At 36.9% G+C, this 24686-nt stretch overlaps 1 protein-coding gene and 1 pseudogene across 1 annotated transcript; one reads left to right on the top strand and one right to left on the bottom strand.

Moving 5' to 3' along the window:
- Positions 1-822: 822 nt before the first annotated feature.
- LOC112701423 (uncharacterized) lies at positions 823-3953 on the bottom strand (annotated as a pseudogene).
- Positions 3954-20006: 16053 nt separating this feature from the next.
- On the top strand, positions 20007-21313 carry LOC112701422 (uncharacterized mitochondrial protein AtMg00860-like). The gene is made up of 2 exons (XM_025752181.1): positions 20007-20088; positions 20724-21313. The coding sequence occupies exons 1-2, from the start codon at positions 20007-20009 to the stop codon at positions 21311-21313; spliced, it is 672 nt and encodes a 223-aa protein (XP_025607966.1).
- The last annotated feature ends 3373 nt before the right edge of the window (positions 21314-24686 follow it).

Genomic DNA, 24686 nt, shown 5'->3' with positions numbered 1-24686 from the left:
ATATTGTAGGTTATAAACCTGGTGGCACTTATGATGACACGTATATTTCGACGTAGGAATGAAGATCCAATTTGCTGGTTCATGCTTGAACATTTTGCAGTAAAATTATCCCTATAATATTTCTAAATGATTAGTTAATATTTTTGTCTAATAGTTTGAGTGGATATACTAATTTATAAGGAAGTTCTTTTTTCTAGACTAAACCATGCAATGTACTCACACGAGTAAAGTGTATAATTAAATTATCAATTCAAAAATAGTTGTTAAATTGAAGACATGTTTTCATTTAACAATTTTTTTGTAATCAGAGAATGTACTTTACAAAATGACTTCAACATTCAGGTCATATTTATAAAAAGTATTTTTAACATAATTTTTCCAACACACTTCTAATTAGAATTATATTGTTGGTGCTCTAAGCACATTAACGACTCCACATGAATGAGACTTTCCGTGGATCTGGTTTTAGAGGAGTACAACGATTTATGTCTCGTAATACAAGAAAATGCTTGGCAATATAGGACCAAGGTGGAAGCAGAGCATGAAGACATTTGGGAATGAGGAATTATCTTTTTAGATATTTTTAATATTTTCATTGAAAGACAAAGTACTAAGCTATGTTTCATTTGTTTTTACACTAATTTATCCTTCTATATATTATAATTCTATATTACTAATTTTCTTTACTTTATCGATTAATATAAATTATTCATAACCTATATATTCCCGTAACTAATTATTGCTGAGTATGATGAATACAATATATAACTAATCCATGGTGACTTTATTGTGCTAGTTCACCCAGGAAACAGTGGTACAAACTTGTTTAACTAAACCAAACTTAATATATAACTATTTCATTCAACCTTTAACTATAAAAATATACATATTTCCATCATTCTGTATCAAATTTGAAAGATAATGCTGGCATAGAAAGTAAAAAGACAAGCATAATCTCTATATCACTGAAGAAAATATTTGACACAGTAGTCAGAACCAACAAGTTGTGTATAATATGGCTTCTAAGCTTTAGCTAACATCCACTTGTGAGAACTGATATCTCATGTTGATGAAGAGGACGATATTTTGGATAGTAAAGCATCAAGTGAGGATTGATCAGTCACAGGCGGGCTACAATTGAAGTTTTGGCATACAAGAGCTACAACCTTGTTTGCTGCATGGTCATTTTTCGCCATCAGGGCAATGTTGCTGTTATTCTGTTCCCAAAATTCCATTTCTTCTTTGTTGTTAGGATCTATATGAAGAACCTACATCCAACATCCGCACAGACATTATTGATGACAACCAAAAACAAATATGCAGTATCAACTCAACAAAGGAGTTAAATATACTCACCATTTTGTTTGGATCATATGATGCATGTGATGCTGCAAGCATTCTTTCAAATTCCTTAGAATTTCTTTCTCCAACCACAACCACTTGCTTTCTGGAAGGTACACGCAGCATATTTGCTACACAACACATGAGGGGTACCACCATAGGCAAAGCTTTCAATCTTTTCTCAAAAATAGCCTGCACTACCATGTAAAGGGGAATTTTAGACAACTACCAAGTGATAATCACTTTTCACCCTTGGGAACTTGTACAAAAAAGAAAACAAGTTTTCTAGGAGGAAAGAGGTGGCAGTTTACAGACCAGAAGGTGCTCTGCATTTCGCTTATAGTGCTCAGCCTTATTTTCAGCAAGCATGGAAGCCAACCTAATAAGATTTATAGCTGACACCGTGTTCCCAGAGGGTTCTACCCCATCATGGTCTTCTTTGACATGGAAAAGAACTGATGTATCTTCCCCAGTATTATTAAAATATCCACCTCCATTCCCATCAAGAAACAAAGCATCCTGCAAGTAACACATCTTAGGAGGAACTCGATGTCTGGCAAAGCACCGTGAAATTTCTTTCAGATTCAGATATCAATCTTTACCTGAGTGCTCTGCAATTCAATTGCCCATTGAAGCCAGTTGATTACACCACCAAATTTATAGAGATCCAGTAATCCAGAGATCAGAAAAGCATAATCATCCAAGAAACCAGGTGCTTTAGATGGAGAATTCTGAAGCTATGGTTCAGCCTTTGGGTTTCAGCACTGTGAAGTTCCTTCTTAATAAATAATACTGCTTTTTCTGCAATTTGCATGTATTCCTTTGGCTGGAATTTGCAAAACAACAAGGAGAAAGTTGAATATATTAGCAATTACTCAAAACTGAAAAAAAGAAGAGGATCTAATTGTCTCCGGGTGTTCCCCTAACAAGCTTCATCCATAATTCCCTTCTAACTGCCAATGCCAACTAACTCATAAACTGCCAATTCCCATTTTGATCAACACAACAATATAAAATTTATCCATAATAGGATAATTTACAGACATACATGATATAAAAGCAGTGCGTCTTCTGTGCCAATAACAGGAAAATAGAACTTAGTGCCCTCAGCTTCACCCAGGAGAATCTTGGAGGCCCTGGAAAAAAATGAGATAGCCCGTCCATTCCAAGATACAATAACCTAGAAGCATAGGATCTCTTGAGACTCATACTAAAAAGTTGAAACCAGTATCAAATAGAAGATTCTTAAATAAATTAGTAACCATGTTTACAGGGATACTTTATCATCCACATGTGGCCTTGCCCGCATTGACCTTACTTCGAACAACTTATGCCTACATTTTCCAAGAATATCTTTATATGTTTCGATTGACATGTTGTACTTTGATGTGATCTCTGAAGGATCTTTTGATTCTTTTCACTCAATCAGGAGATTCTTTCCCTTGAATTCATTATGAGGATTGCTCATGCTAGATAGGTCACAGTTACCAGACTGCTTTATGTAATAGTGCTCAATAAAAATATCAGCATGCTCTCCAAGTATGTCTTCATTCTAAACCGAAAATTAAAATTAAAAAAATGGTTGAAATTGAATATTCAAAGGGGGAAAAAGTTGAAAACCAACTGCAAATATAGCAAAACAACAAATGATAAATTATAACACATCTATTACATGTGGAGAAAAGCGTCTTGCGCGGCAGTGGCAGGTTGCGTGTGGCGGCGGCAGATTGCGCACGGAAGCGGCAAGTTGCGGTAGCGGCGGAGGCGTGTTGCGGCGGCGAGGATAATGCTAATGAGATTTACAGCATAGAAAGAGGAAGAGGAAGAGAGAAATGCATGAATTGAAATTGTATGAAAACCCTAGCAGACATTTTCTTCTCTTCTCTGAATGCTTGAATGCTTCTAATGTGAGAATGAAAAGAAAAGGAACAAAGTTAAAAAACCAATAATTGGAGGGGTCAAAATGTAATTAGTGATTTTTACAAAAAAAAGGGTATATTTTGTATTTTGATGCAGGTTAATGATACTCCTACAAAAATGTGGGAGTAAAGAATCCGTGGCCTAAAGTTTAAAGTTTTAGTAGCTGTAAAATAATAAAAATTTTATATGATTGAATTTAAAAAATTGATAGTTTTAGTTAATCTTATCAAATAAAAGAAAATTTATTATATTATCTGTAATTTTTAAATTAGAGTACTTAGTTGAAAACTAATTAATAAATTGATAAATAAATAATGTTCTTGAAATAATTTTATTAAGTTAAATTAATTTAGTTTTAAATTACTAATATACCCTCTCATTTTTATCATAATACCAAAATATACCATAATTCCTAAATTAAACCCTAATTTTAACCCAACACATCCACACACTCAACCTCCCTCTAACTTAGCCATCACTGCCACACATACACACACCAAACAGGGGAAAACAAAGGAGGGGAGATGAAGAAGAAAGAAAAGGGGAGGAGGAGGGGCGGCACCGACGGAGCTGAGAGCCACCGCGCCGTCGCTGTCTAAGGGTAGTGGAGAGAGAGACGCGAGCCAGTGACATGAGCAAGAGGAGGAGCGCATGCTGCCATCCTCGTCGCCGCCGCCTCTTGTCTTTGCCATCGAGCCAGAAGAGAGAGGGAGAGCACGAGCAAAAATTAGAGGAGGAAGAGAGAGAAACGCAATGGAGAAGAGGAGATGGAGTTGTGTCCCCCGCCACCGTCTCTGTTGGAAACCAACGTCGCTGATAGGGATTGCTACGGGAAGCTTCATCATCACCGTCACCATTGGTTGAGGCCACCGTCGAGCTACCCGCCGCTACTGGAACTCGCCGGAACTGCTTGGGTTTGTTGCCGCTTCTTCTGCTTCGGTTCAGACCGCGTCGCCGTGATTCTGGTCAATGGATATGGCACTGTTGTCGAAGGAGCTACTGCTGCTCTGTTCCATCGTTCCTCCTTAGTTAAAGTAAATTTTTTTTATTCTCAAACCCTCACCGTTAGTGTTCCACTATGAGTTGTTGAGAATTTTGTGACGTTAATATCTTAGGGTTGAGTTATCATAGTTGTATGCTACGTTTGTGCTATCGCTGCTGCGGGGAGTCCTCGGAATTGCTACAACTGCAACTGTAAGCCATGTTCAATGATGTGGCTACAGCAGGAATGGTTGGAATTGCTATCACTACTGCGAAATAAGAATAAAAGAGAGTTTGTCGCGTAGTTGAGTCACGATTGAGGTAAGGGTTTTTGCTTAAATTTATTTTATTTCAAGAAATTGTCAAAAATTGATATCATTGTGAAGAATATATTTTTAGTGAGCGTGTGAGTCTTATGAATTAAATTGGACTATTTTGAAGAAATGGAATAAAATTGATAACGGATTAAAAAGGAATTAAATGTTCCAATAATAAAATTAATTAGTAATATTGCTTGAAACCTCTTGGTGGGTGGATTAGGATCTGAACAACTTGTTTACTGTCCTAATGTGTGAAAATTTAATAAATTACAGAGAATTAAAGTTAACAAGCCAAGAATATTCATGTTAAGAATGGTTGGGTATTTGAAATGGTTGAGAAGGATTTGAGAGTGGTTTGATTCAGATGGAACTCTTAAAGGGAGAAAATATCTGAATTTTACGGGAGGTTTTGCCAAAATTTTTATAATAGTTTGAACGAAATTAGAATAATAAAGAAGATAAGAATTATTGTTTCTTCTATAAAAACTAGATATTTTTGTGGAGTTTAATTTGATTAATACTGATTAAAGGGTCATGTTTTTGAGAATTTTTAGTGAATTTAAGATAATGGGTGATTAAAATAAGCTTAACATGGGGTTGCGGTTAGTTTGATAACTTTGTTAAATCAAACGAGCTTTATTTGGTTGAATTAACTTGTGAAGTTGTTTGGTAGATTAACTTATTTGAATTGATTAATAATAAAAAGTATCTATAAGTAATTAAAGTTAATTTGAAAAAGAAGTGTAATTGATTAAAGATTTAAAAAGTTAATTAATTATCAACTTAAGAGTTGTGGGAATATAAAGTGTAAAAATGAGGTTTATGGTATAACAGATTGACTCAAACTAAAGTTTCTGATGATGATTGTTAAAAGATAGATTTTTTGGACATTGAGTGATTGATTATTATATTGGGTTACTTTAGTATGGATATGTCCAAGAGAATGGAGGATCTAAGTTGATATTAAGGTTGGAAAATGGTAGAATATATGGTATGAGGTTGGCTGAATTTTAGAGAACTTTAAATGGTGGTTATGTCTATATTTTAGGGAAGGTTATTTTAAAATTTTTCTAAGATTATAAGCAGTAGTACATAGCACAAATTTTAATAAGTTTTAAATATTAAATCCCTAAGAGTCTTGATTTTGTGATTTCTTTTAGAGTTGTGACTTTGGTTGGTATTTATGTTATGTTGGAGTTATTTAAATTAAGATTTTTTGTAAAAATTGAGAAATAAAGATCTTATTGAAATTGAGAAATGTGACTTTGATTGAGATTCTTGTGGTAATATAATTATTGAGATTAAGGTTTTGGTGAGACTTGAAGAATAAAGATTTTTTTTATGTTTTTAAAATTTTTCAAAATACTAAATAATTAATTAACAACTAATAAATAAATTAAACGAGATCAAAAAACATTAGAGATTTAATATTTATAATTTGGAGAAATAAAAATATTTAGGGTGTGAATTCAAACACTTATCTTAAAGGTTTTGTCCCAAAATTGGGCCAACGGGTTAAAACAAGTGAGCCGGGTCCAAGTGGGCCCAAGCCCCATATATATACCCACACTTAACACACATTTCAGCACTTCCTCTCCCATTTTATGAGCGAGATTCGAAATTGAGAGAAGAGAAAAGAGAGGAGAGAAACTCTAGCCATCCTCGCCTTCAATCCATCATAACTTTTGCTACAAAACTCCAATTGACGAGTCATTTACGGTCGCAAAGTTTGTCTCCTCCTCTTTAATTCTATTCAAATAGTTTTGTGAGTAATTCGAAATTCTAGCTCCAATTTCTCATTCAAAGCTAAAATCGTATTTTTGATTTGGGTATTGAGGATTTTTGGTGATTTTGATGTTATAGGGATTTTCTAACTTATGTTCTTGGTGGTATCCATCACTAATTTCAGTGGGTAAAAGGTAAGGAACTCTTTTTTCCTCTTAGTTCATGAATTTATGAAAATTCTAATTTTTAATATTGTGCCAAATTGTATAATATGGTGTTAGATTGAGTAATTGGGAGCTTGGTTTGGTAAAATTTTGGAAAGAAAAGCCTGAAAGCTTGGAATTGTGACATTAAGGTACGGATAATAGTTTTGAGTAGCCATTATGTAAGGTTATGTGAAAATCTAGGTTACTTGCCCCTAGGATAAGTTGAATGAAATTGATTATTGATATGCTTGAATAATGGTTAGTATGAGTATTAAGTTAGTTGACATATTTTGGCATGAAATTGAGAGTAAAAATAATGAGTTTTTAATGAATTGAGAAGTGCTATGTGATATTGTTGCAAATGAATATTGTGACATATTTTGGTGCTATGTTGCATTAAAACGAATATGCTTGTTGAAGTTTTAATTGAGAATTAGATGTATGAATATTGCGATTTGTAAAAATTGGGTCAGATGCCGTGATAGGGTGAGAAAATCCCTTATGTGGTAATTAAGGTAAGTGGTGTGATAAGTTGTATGAGAATGTGATATTTGATGATGATTGTTGTGAATTTTGTTTGTATGAGTGTGTATGTTGAGGTTGTCTTGAGAAATTGATTGAACATGTGTTAAATGATTAGAAAGGGTAGAGAATTGATAAATGTATATTGAGGGAGCTTAGAAGTGGTATTCGAATGGTTTTGAACTGAATTGGAATTGGAATTGGTAAAAATGGTTATGCAGAAATTTTTGGGTAAAAATAGATTTTTGACGAAATTCGACGGGCCATAGCTTGGACCTTGGACCTCTAAATTCTGTGGAATTTTTTTAAATAAAAATTGGATTTGTCTATTTTATGACATTCGAAAAACAGGCAGAAAATAATTTTTAACAAAAAAATTACGAACGTTTGAAAATCTAGTTTCAAAACTAAATTATGCAAAAGTTGCAGAAAATTGAGGTCATGCGTATGCATGGCCCATGCATATGCAGGATGGGTGAAACGGAAGTGCAATAATTTCGTTCAAGTTTCTTGCGCATGCACAAAAACGGTGTTGCGCATGCGCACGAGGCATGCATACCATGCATACGCAGGATGGGTGAAACGGAAGTGCAATAATTTTGGGCAAGTTTCATGAGCACGCACAAAAACGGTGTTGCGCGTGCGCACGAGGCATGAGTATGCACAACCCGCATTCCATAACTGAATATTTTTCGTGCACGTACCATGCGCACGCACAAAAGAAACTCGCGCGTAAGCATGAGGCTTGCGTACATATGAATGTCCTGTTTTGCTGAAAATATTATTTTTAGCTGTTTTACCTATTCCATTCTACTTTTTTCCTTCCGTAATCCCTATTTGAGATCCGATAACTATTTTCTATGATTTGGGACGAATCTTATGCCTCTAAACTATTTTTTAACGTTTCAAACTTTTGTAAATCCTATAATGAGTACAGAGGGTAATGAGAATGAGATGATATGATTGAATGACGAGATTAAGTTGATTCGAGAGGAAAATGAGAATGAGATGATATGATTGAATGACGAGATTGAGTTTATTCGAGAGGATAATGAGAATGAGATGTTATGTTTGAATGGTGAGATTGAGTTGATACGAGTGAATGAATAGAATGAGTTACTATGATTGAATAATGAGGCTGAGTTGATATGATTGAGTAATGAGAATGAGTTGATATGATTATATGATGAGAATGAGTTGATATGATTAGATTATGAGAATGAGTTTGATCGATATTTGAGCTTCTAGAGTAGATACAGGGATTGTGATTTTGTCTTGCTTGCTCCCTGTTGGTATTTGAGCTTCCCGAGTGGATGCAAGGATTGTGGTATTGTCTTGCTTACTCCTGGTTGGTATTTGAGCTTGTTGGTTGGAGGTGAAGACGGTGGTTTCATCCCGCTCACGGAGAGGCAAGTTGAGGATGAAGGATTCCCTCTCTCGTGTTTTGAGGGATATGGGAAAGGTGGTAGGGCATTTATCCACTGATTTATTTTCCCGCATTCTCGTTAATTGTGTTTTGAAGGATGTGGGGAAGGTGGTAGGGCACTAATTTCTGTGATATTTGAAAGTGGTAGGGTACTAATTTCCCCGATGTTTTTCCACACATTCACTCTCTATCTGTAATGTGGTAGGGCACTAATCCCCCGATAAGATCCCCTTGGTGTTTGTTTCCAGGAGAATGTGGTAGGGCACACTTTCCCAATTATAGACCTCCTGGAAATGCGCAATAGAGAGACAATATCCTGGTTAGCTACCGGATGTGTCGGGTTCTAACAAATTAACCGACACGTGAGCTCATTGCCAGTAGAACAGACATACATCATTTGCATTTGGGTATATTGTTTGGGTGTGTATCTTGTATTTAGCTTGCCTTATTAAATAAATGTATCTATATGTTAATTGAACTAATTGCTTTACATGTTATCTCTATTTATGTATTTTTTGTATTATCTTATATGTGTTTGCACAACTGAGAGATCCCTTATGCTGGTGGTGGTGATGTTGAGGATTGTTCTTGATGATATGTGGTGATTAAGGTTTGTGAAAAAACTGAGAATAAATTGATAACATTGAAACTAAGCTTTGATATTGAATTATTGAAAATTGAGAAATTACGATATTAAGTGAGATGATGGCTTGCTGGTGGTGGTGATGTTGAAGGTTGTTCTTGATGATATGCGGTGATTAAGGTTTGTGAAAAAACTAAGAATAAATTGATAACATTGAAACTAAGCTTTGATATTGAATTATTGAAAATTGAGAAATTACGATATTAAGTGAGATGATGGCTTGTATCAGGAAGAACTTAGATTTAAAGATCACTAATATAGTTGAGATTTAGTTTATCTACTTTGATTGGAGTAGTAAGAACCATAGGCTTGAACTTTGTATGAATGGAGATTAGGATTGCCTAGCAGGTTCATGTGATTTTACCTAGTTTCTATTTGGAATTACTGTCCTGCTGAGAACCTTGTAAGGGATGAGTTCTCACCCGTTTTGAGAATTATTACTTTACAAATGCAGGTCTCGACGCTTTTCAGTGAGCTAGGAGGTTTATCTGGAAGGACAACAAAGAAAACCTTTTATTCTGCTTTAATTTTAGACTCTCTTCTTTTGGAAACTCTTATATTATACACTTGTTTTGAAGATTTGCCTTTGGAGGCTTATAATGTATTTTGGAGAGATAGGTTATGTTTATCCAACTATTTTACTGTTGTAACTCTAGCCGGCCTAATCATGGTGGGCTGAGACAAGTAGATACTTATATATATATATATATATATATATATATATATATATATATACCCTTATCCTTCCTTCGAGCTTTTGATCATCTACGTTTTCTGACGCGCTTATGTTTACCATCGAGTGTGAATGATTGGAAAATTATCTTGCTTTGAAGTTTTAAATCTTTTCACAGGTATAATATTCCTTTCTATACATAAGTATTTATATACAACTTGAGTCGTAGCACCAAACCATAATTGAATTATGACTTAAGTATAAGACAATGAATGGTAGGGTGTTACAACCATGGTTCTAAAAATTGGATCGGACCGGCCGGTTGAATCGGTTCAACCAGGAATCGGCAATAATAGCGGTCTGGTTCGGTGCTTATAACCACTGGGAAAAGAACTGCTTGTAAACTGCTGAATCGGTCAAAAATCGGTCGATTGGACCAGACTGGTAACCGGCGGGTTCATAGAAAATGACGCCGTTTTATTTATTTGTAAAAAAAATAAAACCCAGAACCATTCGCGAACAACCCACCTTTCTTCCCCTAATCATTTCTGCAAGCCCTGGCCTATCTGAAGCAAAGGAAAACCCTAGCCGTTCATTGCGCTGCCATCCCCAGGTCCTCAGCGCCTCCGCTTCTTCTTCTTCCCCCTATCTCTGTCCGGAACCCAGGTAGCTCGGCACGTCGTCCCCATCTTTGTTGGCTTCTCTGTTTGTGGCTTGGAGCAGCTCGCCATTGAATCGCCGCTTACCAGTTGTAAGAACTGAAATTTTCACGAATAAATTTATTTAAATGCCCAAATTAAATTCGGAAAGTTAGGATGAGAATTTGGGGATTTAAATGTGATTTTCGGACTCAGTAGGTCCTTCCGAGTTAGAAAATGTGTTTTCTACAAAAAATCATGAAAATCCACGAACTAGTAGTCAAACCGGTTGAACTGGTTCAAGTTTGCTGGGTGCTATACGAGAAGCAGTGAAAACAGCCGAAAACCTTAGAAAAATATTAAAGATGGAAAACCGGGCGTTAATTTTAAAGGTTTGGCCCGAAGTTGGGCCAAACGGGCTAAAAACGCTAACGAGTTGAACCGGGCCCAAGTTGGGTCCAAGTTCAACATATATAAGGGTTCATTAATGAACCCAAACACTCATAACACACTCAAACACACACACACTCATCTGAAGAGAAGGGGAAGAAGAGAAATCGTTGAGCATTATTCACTTCAATCTTTCCAAGCTAATATCTTGAGATACGGTGCTCCGATTTACGTGCCATCAGTGACTACGCGTTCTTTGTGAAGAGCTCTACAAAACCCATGTAAAAATGGGTAAAAAAAGTTCGAAATCTTCACAGTTCCTCTCCTCTAAACTTCGGGTTTTTAGGGCTTTGGGTTAAATGAGTTTTTGTGATTTTGGATAAAGGTTTGCTCTAATCCTTGCTTAGCATTGGGTTTTTGCTATCAAATCTGTTGGAAAAGGTAAGAGCCACTAAACCCTTGTGATATTATGTTTAAATGAAACCCTAGGTTGATTTGTGGTGATTTATATGTGTATAGCTTGATTATTGTGAGTTTGGAGCTTGTTGGTGCTTCTGGGAGTTACATTGGTGGTTGGAATTTGGTTGAAAACTCATTTGGTTCATAAAGGGAATCGGCCAAGGTATGGTTTCGATTTCTTCTATGTAGTATATAATATTCATGGACACTTAGGCTAGTGACCTATAGGATAGGATTGGATTTGAAGGGTTGATGAATTATTGGATGCTATTGTATGATGATGTATGATGAAATAATGATTTTTGAGTTTGATATTGATAATTGATAGTGGTATGATGAGGATGAATGATTTGTGAAAAGTTAGAGAGTGAATTATGTTGATAAATGTGATATTGATGTTAATTGATTGGGAATATATTAATGAGGTTTGATTATATGTAATATATTAATGTGGAGATTGAGGATGAGGAAAGGTGGAGAAATATGTGATAAGCTTGGTGCAATATGCCATAGAGTGTTAATTTTGATGAGAATTGGTGTTTGGAATGGTTTAGTTTGGTTTTGGTTGTGGTTTATAAAGAAATTGAGGAAATTGTGATTTTGGGTAAAAGTTGAATTTTGGTGAACTTTGTCTGATTATAACTTTTGCCTCGGTTTTCAAAACTGGTTGAAATTTGTTTAAAACTAAAGATCTTTGAAAACCCTTTAAATCGATATAAAGTTTGTGAAATTTGAAATTTTGTAGAGGAAGTTATGATCATTCAAAAATGGTGTTGAAAATTTGAAATTCTGCAAGGTTACAAAATTTTTATGTTTTCGGGTGTGTGCGCACGCACACTTTATTCGAGGCAGCTTTCTACCAGAAGTACTTTCTTGAGTCAATAAAGGAGGCCAGAGAGTTGGAGTTCTTACAACTAAGGCAAAGATCCATGACTATAGCAGAATACTCCAACAAGTTAGAGGAACTCTGTAGGTTCTTGAGGATAAGTCAGGGTACTCTTGAGTCTTATGAGGGATGGAAATGCGTCAAGTATGAAGTAGGTCTGAGAGAAGATATCAGACGTGTTGTGGCCCCATTGGAGATGAGGATATTCTCTAAATGGGTGGACAATGCGAGGGTTGTTGAAGAATATGTAGAGACGGTAGCCTCGTCAAGGAACACCCATGGAGGTAATACTAGTAGGGAACTCAATGATTATCTCGGACCAAGGGAATAGAACTTCAAGAAAGATGGACATACTCTCCAGCATCTGCAAGGTCAAGGGAATTTCAGAAGGGGCAACAAAGCCCAGTTTTATCAGGCGAAAAGAAATGGTCGATGCTATAATTATGGGAAATCTGGGCATATATCAGGTCGTGTGTGTACTTTGGACGCACGTGATGTGTGATGACATGTCATCATATACCTATTTTTCTATGCTTTTTCATACAAGAAATTGATGATTTGTGCTTAAATATTGAATGCTTTTGTACTTAAATGATATATTTTCTTGATGTTTTAATTTTATAAATCTTGTAGGAAATAAAAAGAAAAAGAAGCAAAGAAGCACAAAATAAGCCAAAAAGGAGAAAAAAAGAGCCTTGGGGTACACTTTGGAGCCTTAGGCCACACTTTTAAAAGTGTGGCCCATGACCAAATTAATGGAGAATAAGCAATCAGCGCACACTGCTCTGCCCTTGCCAAGAGCAGGGCAATATCGTGATGCAAAGTGAGGTTGGAAGCAAATTTTTGCTAAGTTAAAATCTGGGCGTTCACAGCATGACCATGCCTACTTCAAAGGGCTATAACTTGAGCTACAGACGTCCAATTGATGTGCTTCTAGTTGCGTTGGAAAGCTGACATTCAGAGCTTTCCAACGATATATGGCAATCCATATTTGGCGTACAATTGAGGTATGAGTGAAAGGCATCTTTAAGGGCAAAAAATAAGCGAAAATAAACCGAAATGCTTCCACCAAGGTTCGAAGCTGGAGCCTCACTCCAAAGCAAAGTAGCGCTCATTATTTTGCTCTGCCCTCTTGGAGAGCAGGGCAATGTCGTGCTTCTCTTCATGAAAAATCAAGGAAAATTGCTCCCCCAAATGCTTTCACCAACGTTCGAATACAAGACCTTCAAGGAAGTAAAGGCTTAGGCGCTACTTCTTGGCGCACACAAGTGCATCATGACACGGCCAGGGACTTGTTGCATGCACAATTTGGCACGGTCAAGGAACTTGGTGCGAGCACAAGACATACCACAAGCCACTGCCCCGCTCTCCACAAGGGCAGGGCAATCCCCTGATGCCCCTCCCACACTTGGCACGCAACATGCTTCCTCACACAACTTTCCTGCTCTGCCCTCCACAAGAGCAGGGCAGCCTCCTGGGAGCAAACACTCATGGGCCAAAATCCAACCAAAATTCCAATTAAATTCAATTCCTCTCCAAATTGAATCAAGGCCAACCAAACCCATTTCTCCTAAAATTCAAAGCAAGCAAAGCCCACTCAACATGACTCAAAGGCACACAGAGAAGCTAGATTAGGAATTTCATTTTTGTGAATTTGTTTTTAATTTCAATTTCATTTTATTTTTATTTTGTAAAAAGCCTATATAAAGGCATCACTCTCATTTCAGAGAGGGCTGGATTAGAAAAGGCTTGCTCCATTAGGGAGTAGTAGTAGTAGATAGCTCTCTCTTTGAGTTTTCATTTCTGTTTTGAATCTTGGGTGGAGATTGGAAGGAATTCTGTTTTTATTCTCCATCTGCAACATCTCTGCTTTGTTCTTTTGCATAATTGAGAATTGGATTTACATTTCACTTGCTGCTTGATTTACTTTTCTTCTGCTGATTATTTTTTACTTTGATCAAGGAAGGAATTGAGATCTAGACTTGTTTTCTAGTCTCTTTGATTTCCTGAGATCTTCATTTTGATTTTCCAATTGAGTTAAATTTAATTTCTGTTTGCTTCTTCAAGCAATTCTGCTTTCTATTTGAGATCGGTTGCAAGTTACTGCATCTTTTACTTCTCTGTTTGATTTCCATTTACAATTTCTTATGTGATTTCTTGAATCCCAGCTCCCAAAATCCTTTTATTTTTCCTGCAATTTAAATTTTCAGTTGCTTGATCTATTGCTTCCTTTAATTTCCAGCACCCACTCCCCTTTACATTTAATGCAATTTACATTTCTTGTCATTTAAGATTCTTGCAAATTGTATTTCTTGCTCTTTAAGTTACTTGCCAATTTACTTTCTGCATCTTTAAGATTTCTGCCATTTACTTTCTGTTGGCTACACTTCACACAATTCACTCAATGTTAGCTTGACTAAACTAATCACCCACTAAAGTTGCTTGATCCATCAATCCCTGTGGGATTGACCTCACTCTTGTGAGTTATTACTACTTGATGCGACCCGGTACACTTGCCGGTTGGATTTGTGTTGGAAATTCATTTTTCCAGGAAAACACCATCAAGTTTTTGGCCCTGTTGCCGGGGATTGATTTAGATCAACAATGATTAAGTGGGTAAGAAGTCTAGCTCAAGCATTTTTTTGTTTTTGTTCTCTGTTTTAAATTTATAGCAAGGTGTTTGAGCTATTGCCTCACTAAGAAATTCTTTCTCTGTGACATGAATTTCAAATTTCATTGATGTTTACAAAATACAAATGGAGTTCAACTCATCTTATGGTCAAACAAAATTTTATGGGATATCACCCACCATCACCAATCTCTAATGGTGGTTGGGAATATCACCAAGAAAATACAAATTCTAAGCACTCCAATCCATGGAGATTTGCTTCACAGACACAAGATGAGCAAGAAAACCATATGGGATATTTCCCTCCACCACAAAATGATGCAAGTCATAATTCCAATGGTGTCTGGGAAAGAAATTCTAATGCTCCATATGATATTCATCCAAAGATATCATCACTTGACCATGCTTCAACAAAAAGCCCCTTTCAAAACTCACCACTCACACAAACTTCCAATAGCCAAAGAATCTCAAAGCTTGAGTCCATGATCAAAAGATTTGCAGAGGAGAAAGAGAAGTACAAGAAAGAACAAGAGAACTCCCTCAAAAATATGGAAGTGAAGTTAAGCCAATTGTCGAATGCATGGAAGGAGAAAATGGAAAAACAAAAACAAAAGGTCCCTATGTCAAGTGAAATTGCAATGAAGGATGAGGGACATGATCCAAGGATTTTACATTCACAAACGCTACTTGAGGTGACAAAGGAACATGAACATTCACAACCCTCACAAACTTCCCTTGAATCTGTGATCGAAAAATATGAAGAGGAGATGAAGAAATCTTGGGAAGAACAACAAACCTCCTCCATAAAAGAACTATTAAGTCAAATGTTGGGTGCAAAGAAAGGAGTGGAGGAGCAAGAAAGTGAGGAAGTCATTCCAGAAAATTTACACTCAAGTGAAGCAGAGAAGAACATAGAAGAAAAGCTCATGGAACCACCAATTCAAAAAGCTCTGGATGAATACGAAACTCCAATAATCACACAGCAACCAAGTCTTGGATCCAAAGAAGTGAAGGCAACTAGCAAGAACACCAATTCTGTCCCTAATCCAGCAAGCAAGATCAATCAAGCCATTTGCAAAAGAAAGCTTGCTGAGGAAAGGCCAAGACAAGGGACAGTAGCTGAATCTTCTCCCCCCTTAAGGTCATTCCTCTTAACAAACTGGAAGAAGAGGAAGAAAGTGAAGAACAACATGTCAAGCTAATGACACTAAAAGCGCACTTGTTGGGAGGTAACCTAACCGTAGGTAACATTTCTTTTCTGCTTTGTTTTCTTTCTATGCTTTGTTTAAATTCAATAAATTGGCATATGGTTACATTCTAAGTTTGGTGTTTCCTTGCAACAAATTGTTTTCAATCTTTTTGGATGATTGCATCAAATCAAAAATGAAAGTGACACACCAAGATTCTAAGTTTGGTGTGCCACTTATTTTCTATGCAATTCATTCAAGCAACACTACTTGTCTGCATAATCATAATGCCTCTATAGTGTTATTTTTTTCTTTTAATTTGACACTTTGTCATTCTACTTTCTTTAGTCATTTTTCTGTTTTTAAATGCTTTCATTTTAGTTTGCTTATTTACTGTGTTTGTTAATACATTACCAAGAGAGCTTTATTCATGACAGATTCTTGGCTTGGTGATTGTACTTAACAAATAACAGTTTCACCTGCTTAGTTTTAATTCAAATAAATTGACATATGATTGCATTCTAAGTTTGGTGTTTCTATGCAACAAAATTTGGTTCCAATATCTATTAGATACTTGCATCAATTCCAAGTGAAAGTGTCACACTAAGTTTGGTGTGCCACTTATTCTTTATGCAAAGTATTGTGCACACCTTCTTATGCTTGCAATCAAAATGTCGCTGTCTCTTGTGCCTTGATTGTTATTTTTCATTTTTGCTTGCTTGCAACACATGTAATGCTAACATTTCATTGCATAAGACATTCATGATCCATCTTAGCCCCATAGCCATTATTCTAATTGTTGCTTGAGGATGAGCAAGCATTCTGAGTTTGGCAAGGGAAAGAGGAAGAATAGAGGAAAAAGGACAACAATAATGAAGATGAACTACAAGGTTGTAGAGTTCCTTTTTCTTCTCATTTGTTTCCAGTACTTAAATTGCATGATTGTCTTCATTTTTTCTGTTTACATGTGTGTATGAATAAAGCATAGCTTGAATCTTAATTTGTAACATGTTGCTATGACATTATGACTACCAACTTGAGTTTTGTGAATTCAAAAGCAAAAAAGCATCATGATCATAAACAAACAAGGAATTAAAGAAGAACTTAGCATGTGCATACAAGTATTGGAAAGCTAGTATGACTGATTGTTGCTCAATTGCATTGGATTTTATTTAATTGAAGTTTTTCATCTAGTACATTTTGTGAAATCTTTTGAAATCATGAAAACCTTGAAGATGCAAATACAATTAAAGCAAGAAAAGAAAAAGGGAAAGAATGAGAAAGCTGAAGGCTCTGAGTACCAATGGCAATTTATTTGTTAAGTGCTTGTGGTGTTTATGTATCAAGCCAAATGCTTGAAAACAAAACACTTAGAAGTCAAGGCTAGGCTCAAGTGCAAAAGCACTCCCTCAAAGCTCAAGGCTCTAAGCATCAATGATTAGAGAGTCAAGAAAAGAAAAGAAAAATGAGCTTAACGAAGTCCTCTAATTAAATGCTTGTGGTGCTTATGTATCAAGTGGTAATACTTGAAAACAAAGCAATTAGAAGTCGTAGCTTTGTTATCAACTCATGGGGCAAAGCACCCAAAAGGAGAAGCTAAAAAAAATCAAATCAAAAGCTTGTTTCAAGGAAGAATTATAAGAAAAAGATTTCATAAATTGAGCTAGATAGAAGCATCAATCATTTACATTTCTTTTGTGATTGAAGCATGCATAGAAAACTAGCTAACCATGAAAATTGAGTTGCTATTCTTCTTACCTTGGATTGTCAATCTTTATTGCATGATTCTTTTCTTGCTTGGGGACAAGCAAGGTTTAAGTTTGGTGTTGTGATGACATGTCATCATATACCTATTTTTCTATGTTTTTTCATACAAGAAATTGATGATTTGTGCTTAAATATTGAATGCTTTTGTACTTAAATGATATATTTTCTTGATATTTTAATTTTATAAATCTTGTATGAAATAAAAAGAAAAAGAAGCAAAGAAGCACAAAATAAGCCAAAAAGGAGAAAAAAAGAGCTTTGGGGTACACTTTGAAGTTGGGGTACACTTTGGAGCCTTAGGCCACACTTTTAAACGCGGGGCCCATGACCAAATTAATGGAGAATAAGCAATCAGCGCACACTGCTCTGCCCTTGCCAAGAGAAGGGCAATATCGTGATGCAAAGTGAGGTTGGAAGCAAATTTTTGCTAAGTTAAAATCTGGGCGTTCACAGCATGACCATGCCTACTTCAAAGGGCTATAACTTGAGCTACAAACGTCCAATTGATGTGCTTCTAGTTGCGTTGGAAAGCTGACATTCAGAGCTTTCCAATGATATATGGCAATCCATATTTGGTGTACAATTGAGGTATGAGTGAAAGGCATCTTTAAGGGCAAAAAATAAGCAAAAATAAACCGAAATGCTTCCACCAAGGTTCGAAGCTGGAGCCTCACTCCAAAGCAAAGTAGCGCTCATTATTCTGCTCTGCCTTCTTGGAGAGCAGGGCAATGTCGTGCTTCTCTTCATGAAAAATCAAGGAAAATTGCTCCCCCAAATGCTTTCACCAAGGTTCGAATACAAGACCTTCAAGGAAGTAAAGGCTTAGGCGCTACTTCTTGGCGCACACAAGCGCATCATGACACGGCCAGGGACTTGTTGCACGCACAATTTGGCACGGTCAAGGAACTTGGTGCGAGCACAAGACATACCACAAGCCACTGCCCCGCTCTCCACAAGGGCAGGGCAATCCCCTGATGCCCCTCCCACACTTGGCACGCAACATGCTTCCTCACACAACTTCCCTGCTCTGCTCTCCACAAGAGCAGGGCAGCCTCCTGGGAGCAAACACTCATGGGCCAAAATCCAACCAAAATTCCAATTAAATTCAATTTCTCTCCAAATTGAATCAAGGCCAACCAAACCCATTTCTCCTAAAATTCAAAGCAAGCAAAGCCCACTCAACATGACTCAAAGGCACACAGAGAAGCTAGATTAGGAATTTCATTTTTGTGAATTTGTTTTTAATTTCAATTTCATTTTATTTTTATTTTGTAAAAAGCCTATATAAAGGCATCACTCTCATTTCAGAGAGGGCTGGATTAGAAAAGGCTTGCTCCATTAGGGAGTAGTAGTAGTAGTAGATAGCTCTCTCTTTGAGTTTTAATTTCTGTTTTGAATCTTGGGTGGAGATTGGAAGGAATTCTTTTTTCATTCTCCATTTGCAACATCTCTGCTTTGTTCTTCTGCATAATTGAGAATTGGATTTACATTTCACTTGCTGCTTGATTTACTTCTCTTCTGCTGATTATTTTCTACTTTGATCAAGGAAGGAATTGAGATCTAGACTTGTTTTCTAGTCTCTTTGATTTCCTAAGATCTTCATTTTGATTTTCCAATTGAGTTAAATTTAATTTCTGTTTGCTTCTTCAAGCAATTCTGCTTTCTGTTTGAGATCGGTTGCAAGTTACTGCATCTTTTACTTCTCTGTTTGATTGCCATTTACAATTTCTTATGTGATTTCTTGAATCCCAGCTCCCAAAATCCTTTTATTCTTCCTGCAATTTAAATTTTCAGTTGCTTGATCTATTGCTTCCTTTAATTTCCAGCACCCACTCCCCTTTACATTTAATGCAATTTACATTTCTTGTCATTTAAGATTCTTGCAATTTATATTTCTTGCTCTTTAAGTTACTTGCCAATTTACTTTCTGCATCTTTAAGATTTATGCCATTTACTTTCTGTTGGCTACACTTCACACAATTCACTCAATGTTAGCTTGACTAAACTAATCACCCACTAAAGTTGCATGATCCATCAATCCCTGTGGGATCGACCTCACTCTTGTGAGTTATTACTACTTGATGCGACCCGGTACACTTGCTGGTTGGATTTGTGTGTTGGAAATTTGTTTTTCCACGAAAACATCATCAATGTGACGGGGTCAGATCCTCCGATGAGAGGTAAGCGTATGTCTTGAGTATTCTATTGCCTGGACCTAAGGATAGTTTGGTTCTATCTTTTGTAAAACCATCGTTAAGGTTATGAGAGCTTAGGGTTTTGTTAGGAGTAAACTATGGGGAAAAAGGATTCTAGTGGCGGTAGCCAAGGATTTTGGACTTGGGATGATGAACGATCAGAGTGGACATACCGAAATGGTTAACAGGTATGACTAGAAGTCTTGACGATTTCCTGTATGGATGATGGGTGCGGTTTAAAATTCTAGTGGCAATGGAAGTACCGACTGACGCCTTTGCAAATTTTTAACTATGATTTTTACGGTTTTAAGGTTTAGAATGATTTCTAATCTGGTTTGGAACTTTGGCTTAAATGATTTGGTTTTGAAAGTTAGTCGGAACTCATGGTTTAAGAGATATGGTTTAAACGAACAGTGAGTTCTCTCATTTTATTCAATTGTGAAAATGGTTTCCAATTTCTCTTATCGAAAAGGATTCAATTTGAAAAGTTTTAATTTAAGAAAATCATGATTTGAAGTCGGCAACTTCCAAGTAAACTATTTTTACTCCTATCAGAAAACTTAACAAAGATCTTGTCTAGAATGAACTGTTTTTGAATGATTTGGTTTTGAAACTAAGATCGAAACTTTTGATCAAATGATACGATTTAAAATGGAAAAGTGAGTCCTAAGATTTTTTTCACTTATGATTTTGGCTTGTAAATTTTAATTTAAAAAAAACCATGTTTTAAAATGTTTGATTTACAAATAAACGGTTTTTTACTCTTTTGATAAGGTTTTAACAATGGACTCGTTTAGATTGAAATTGTTTTAAAGGTTTTGACAAATATTACAAAATCGGCATATGGTTTAAGGAAAATTTTTGGATTCTTAATGACGATGATCAGAGTGACCAGCGGAAGTTGTACGCTAAATTGTTGACGTGTGAGTTCTGGAAGGAAGGAGTAAAGTTCTTAGGTCACGTGGTGAGCAAAGGAGGAATAACCGTAGATCCTTCTAAAGTGGAAATGGTGATGGAATGGAAAAGACCGACAATGGTGACGGAAGTCAGAAGCTTCTTGGGTTTAGCCGGATATTACCGGAGATTCATTGAAGGATTTTTCTGGATTGCACTACCGATGACTAAGTTGACAAGAAAGGAAGTGCCGTTTGTGTGGACGTCAAAATGTGAAGAAATTTTTCATACTCTGAAACGGAAGTTAACTTCAGCACCTGTTTTAGTCTTGCCAGAGCCGCATGAACCGTTCGAAGTATACTGTGATGCTTCCCTGAAGGGCTTAGGTTGTGTGTTGATGCAACACCGGAATGTGGTGACTTACGCATCGCGTCAGCAGAGACCGCATGAGATGGACTACCCAACTTATGACTTAGAATTAGTGGCGATTGTGTTTGCATTGAAGATCTAGAGGCACCACTTGTACGGAGTGAGATTTAGCATCTTTTTCTGATCATAAGAGTCTCAAGTACATCTTTGATCAGAAGAAGCTTAATATGCGTCAGAGAAGAGGGATGGAGTTGCTTAAGAACTACAATTTTGAAATGAGTTATCACCTTGGAAAGGCGAAGGTGATCATAGACGCATTGAGTCGGAGATATTTAACAATTGCTTGGATGAGAATCAAGGAAGAGGAGTTAGTGGATAAGTTTGTGGATCTTAAGCTGGACATTATGGGGTTGCCGGAAGCACTTGTTTGAGCCAGTTGCATATTTCAAGCACGTTTAAGACGAAGATTCAGAGGGCTCAGCAAGATGAGTGGAAGCTTTAGAAATTGTTCCAACTAGTTGGTGATAAGAGGCATGAGGATTTCACTAAGGATGATGAAGGATTGTTGAGATATAAGGGGAGAATTTGCATACCGGATGACGGGAGCTTGAGGCAAGACTTGTTGTCGGCGGCTCACTACAGTGGATTTTTGGTGCACGAAATTGTGATCTCAACGGCCCCAACAACTTGGTACGCACAGTTGTATAATTCACTCTTTTTTACAACTTCGCACAACTAACCAGCAAGTGCACTAGGTCGTCCAAGTAATAAACCTTAGTGTGTAAGGGTCGATCCTACGGAGATTGTTGGCTTGAAGCAAGCTATGGTCACCTTGTAAATCTCAGTCAGCTGGATTCAAATGGTTATGGAGTTTTAATAATTTAAAAGATAAATAAAACGTAAAATAAAGATAGAGATACTTATGTAAATCATTGGTGGGAATTTCAGATAAGTGTATGGAGATGCGTTGTTCCTTCTGAATCTCTGCTTTCTTACTGCCTTCATCCAATCCTTCATACTCCTTTCTATGGCAAGCTGTTTGTAGGGGGATCACCGTTGTCAATGGCTACCGTCCATCCTCTCAGTGAAAATGGTCCAGTTATGGGTTACGTAGGGCTAATTATCTGTCGGTTCTCGATCGTCTAGGAATAGGATTTACTATCCTTTTGCGTCTGTCACCACGCCCTACAGTCGCGAGTTTGAAGCTCGTCACAGTCATCCCATCCCAAATCCTACTCGGAATACCACAGACAAGGTTTAGACTTTCTAGATCTCAAGAATGCTGCCAATTGATTCTAGCTTATACCACGAAGACTCTGATCACAAGGACTTGAAGGCTCTGTTGTCAAGAGAGGCAATCAAATACATGGACTAGGAATCCAAGAGATACACATTCAAGCTTGTTTTCATGTAGAACGGAAGTGGTTGTCAATCACGCATTCATAAGTGAGAATGGTGATGAGTGTCACATAATCATCACATTCATCATGTTCTTGAGTGCGAATGGATATCTTAGAATACGAATAAGCATGAATTGAATAGAAAACAGCAGTACTTTGCATTAATACTCGAGGAACAGCAGAGCTCCACACCTTAATCTATGGTATGTAGAAACTCCACCGTTGAAAATACATAAGAACAAGGTCTAGGCATGACCAAATGGCCAGCCTCCCGAAATGACATATGAATTCAAAAAATAGGGAAAAAGACCCCTAGTACAATAGTAAAAAGTTCTATTTATACTAAACTAGTTACTAGGGTTACATAATTAAGTAAATGATGCAGAAATCCACTTCTGGGCCCACTTGGTGTGTGCTTGGGCTGAGCATTGAAGCTTTCACGTGTAGAGATCATCCTTGGAGTTAAACGACAGTTTGTAACTTGTTTCTGGTATTTGACTCTGCTTTGCAACTTGTTTCTGGCGTTTAACGCCAGAATAGGGTAGAAAGCTGGCGTTTAATGCCAGTTTACGTCGTCTAAACTCGGGCAAAGTATAAACCATTATATATTACTGGAAAGCCTTGGATGTCTACTTTTTAACGCAATTGAGAGCGCGCCATTTGGACTTCTGTAGCTCCAAAAATTCCATTTCGAGTGCAGGGAGGTCAGAATCCAACAACATCAGCAGTCCTTTGTCAGCCTCTGAATCAGAATTTTGCTCAGGTCCCTCAATTTCAGCCAGAAAATACCTGAAATCATAGAAAAATACACAAACTCATAGTAAAGTCCAGAAATGTGAATTTTGCTTAAAAACTATTAAAAATATACTAAAAACTAATTAAATCATACTAAAAACTATGCAAAAACAATACCAAAAAGCGTATAAATTATCCGCTCATCAATTTCCTATTCATCCCAGAAGTGCGAAGATGTAGTATGACTTAAAGAAGATGTTCTGGTGGCCTAAGTTGAAAGGTGATGTAGCTACAGTGGTATCCAAGTGTCTGACATGTCAGAAGGCAAAGATAGAGCATCAGAAGCCGTCAGGAATGATATAGCCTCTTGAGATTCCTCAGTGAAAGTGGGAAGGAATCGCGATGGATTTTTGTGACCGGGTTACCACGGACTTGTTTAGGATTTGATGCGGTTTGGGTGATCTTGGTTCGCGTAACCAAATCCGCTCATTTTTGTCTACCCGAGTGAACTGTTCTATGGAGGAGTTAGCGAGGTTGTATATGAATGAGATAGTAAGGTTGCATGGGTGCCGTCGAGCATAGTATCAGACCGTGATCCCCGATTTACATCAAGGTTTTGGGGAGCTTTCCAAAGAGCTTTCGATACAAAGCTAGTACTGTATATCATCTATAAATGGATGGACAGTCGGAATTGACTATTCAGACATTGGAAGATATGTTAAGAGCATGTATTTCTGAGGGTTACACCGACAACTGGGATTGGAAAAGCGATTAAGACCAAGGAGTTGAATCCGAGGTGTATAGGACCATTCGAGATTCTAAAGCGATACGGGCTGGTGGCGTATCTAGTAGCTTTGCCACCCCCTCTGTCTAACTTGCATGACGTAATCCACGTGTCACAACTCCATAAGTACATGTCGGATGTGGCTCATGTGTTAGAGTCTGAGTCGGTCGAGTTGAGAGAGGACTCGACATTCTAAGTGACACCAGTAAGAATCAACGACACCCGTGTGAAAAAGCTGCAAGGAAAGGGAGTTTCATTGGTTAAGGGTGCTTGGAAAAGAGCAAGAGTTGGAGAGCATACTTGGGAATTGGAGAACGAGATGCGTTGGCAACTTGTGAGTTTGGTAATGCTGAAAGTAGGATGCTTCGTGCGGAATATGTATATATATATATATATATATATATATATATATATATATATATATATATATATATTATCGTGTGGTTCGGATTTTTGAGGGCGAAAATCTTTTTAAGGAGGGGAGGATGTAAGAACCGGAATTTTCACAAATAAAATCATTTAAATGCCCAAATTAAATTCCGGAAAGTTCAGATGAGAATTTGGGATTTAAATATGATTTTCGAACTCAGTAGGTC

This window comes from Arachis hypogaea, chromosome 7 (assembly GCF_003086295.3).
Source record: "Arachis hypogaea cultivar Tifrunner chromosome 7, arahy.Tifrunner.gnm2.J5K5, whole genome shotgun sequence".
Lineage (NCBI taxonomy): Eukaryota > Viridiplantae > Streptophyta > Magnoliopsida > Fabales > Fabaceae > Arachis > Arachis hypogaea.
Note: the sequence above shows the minus strand (reverse complement) of the source record. Positions and strands in the feature narration are given on the sequence as shown.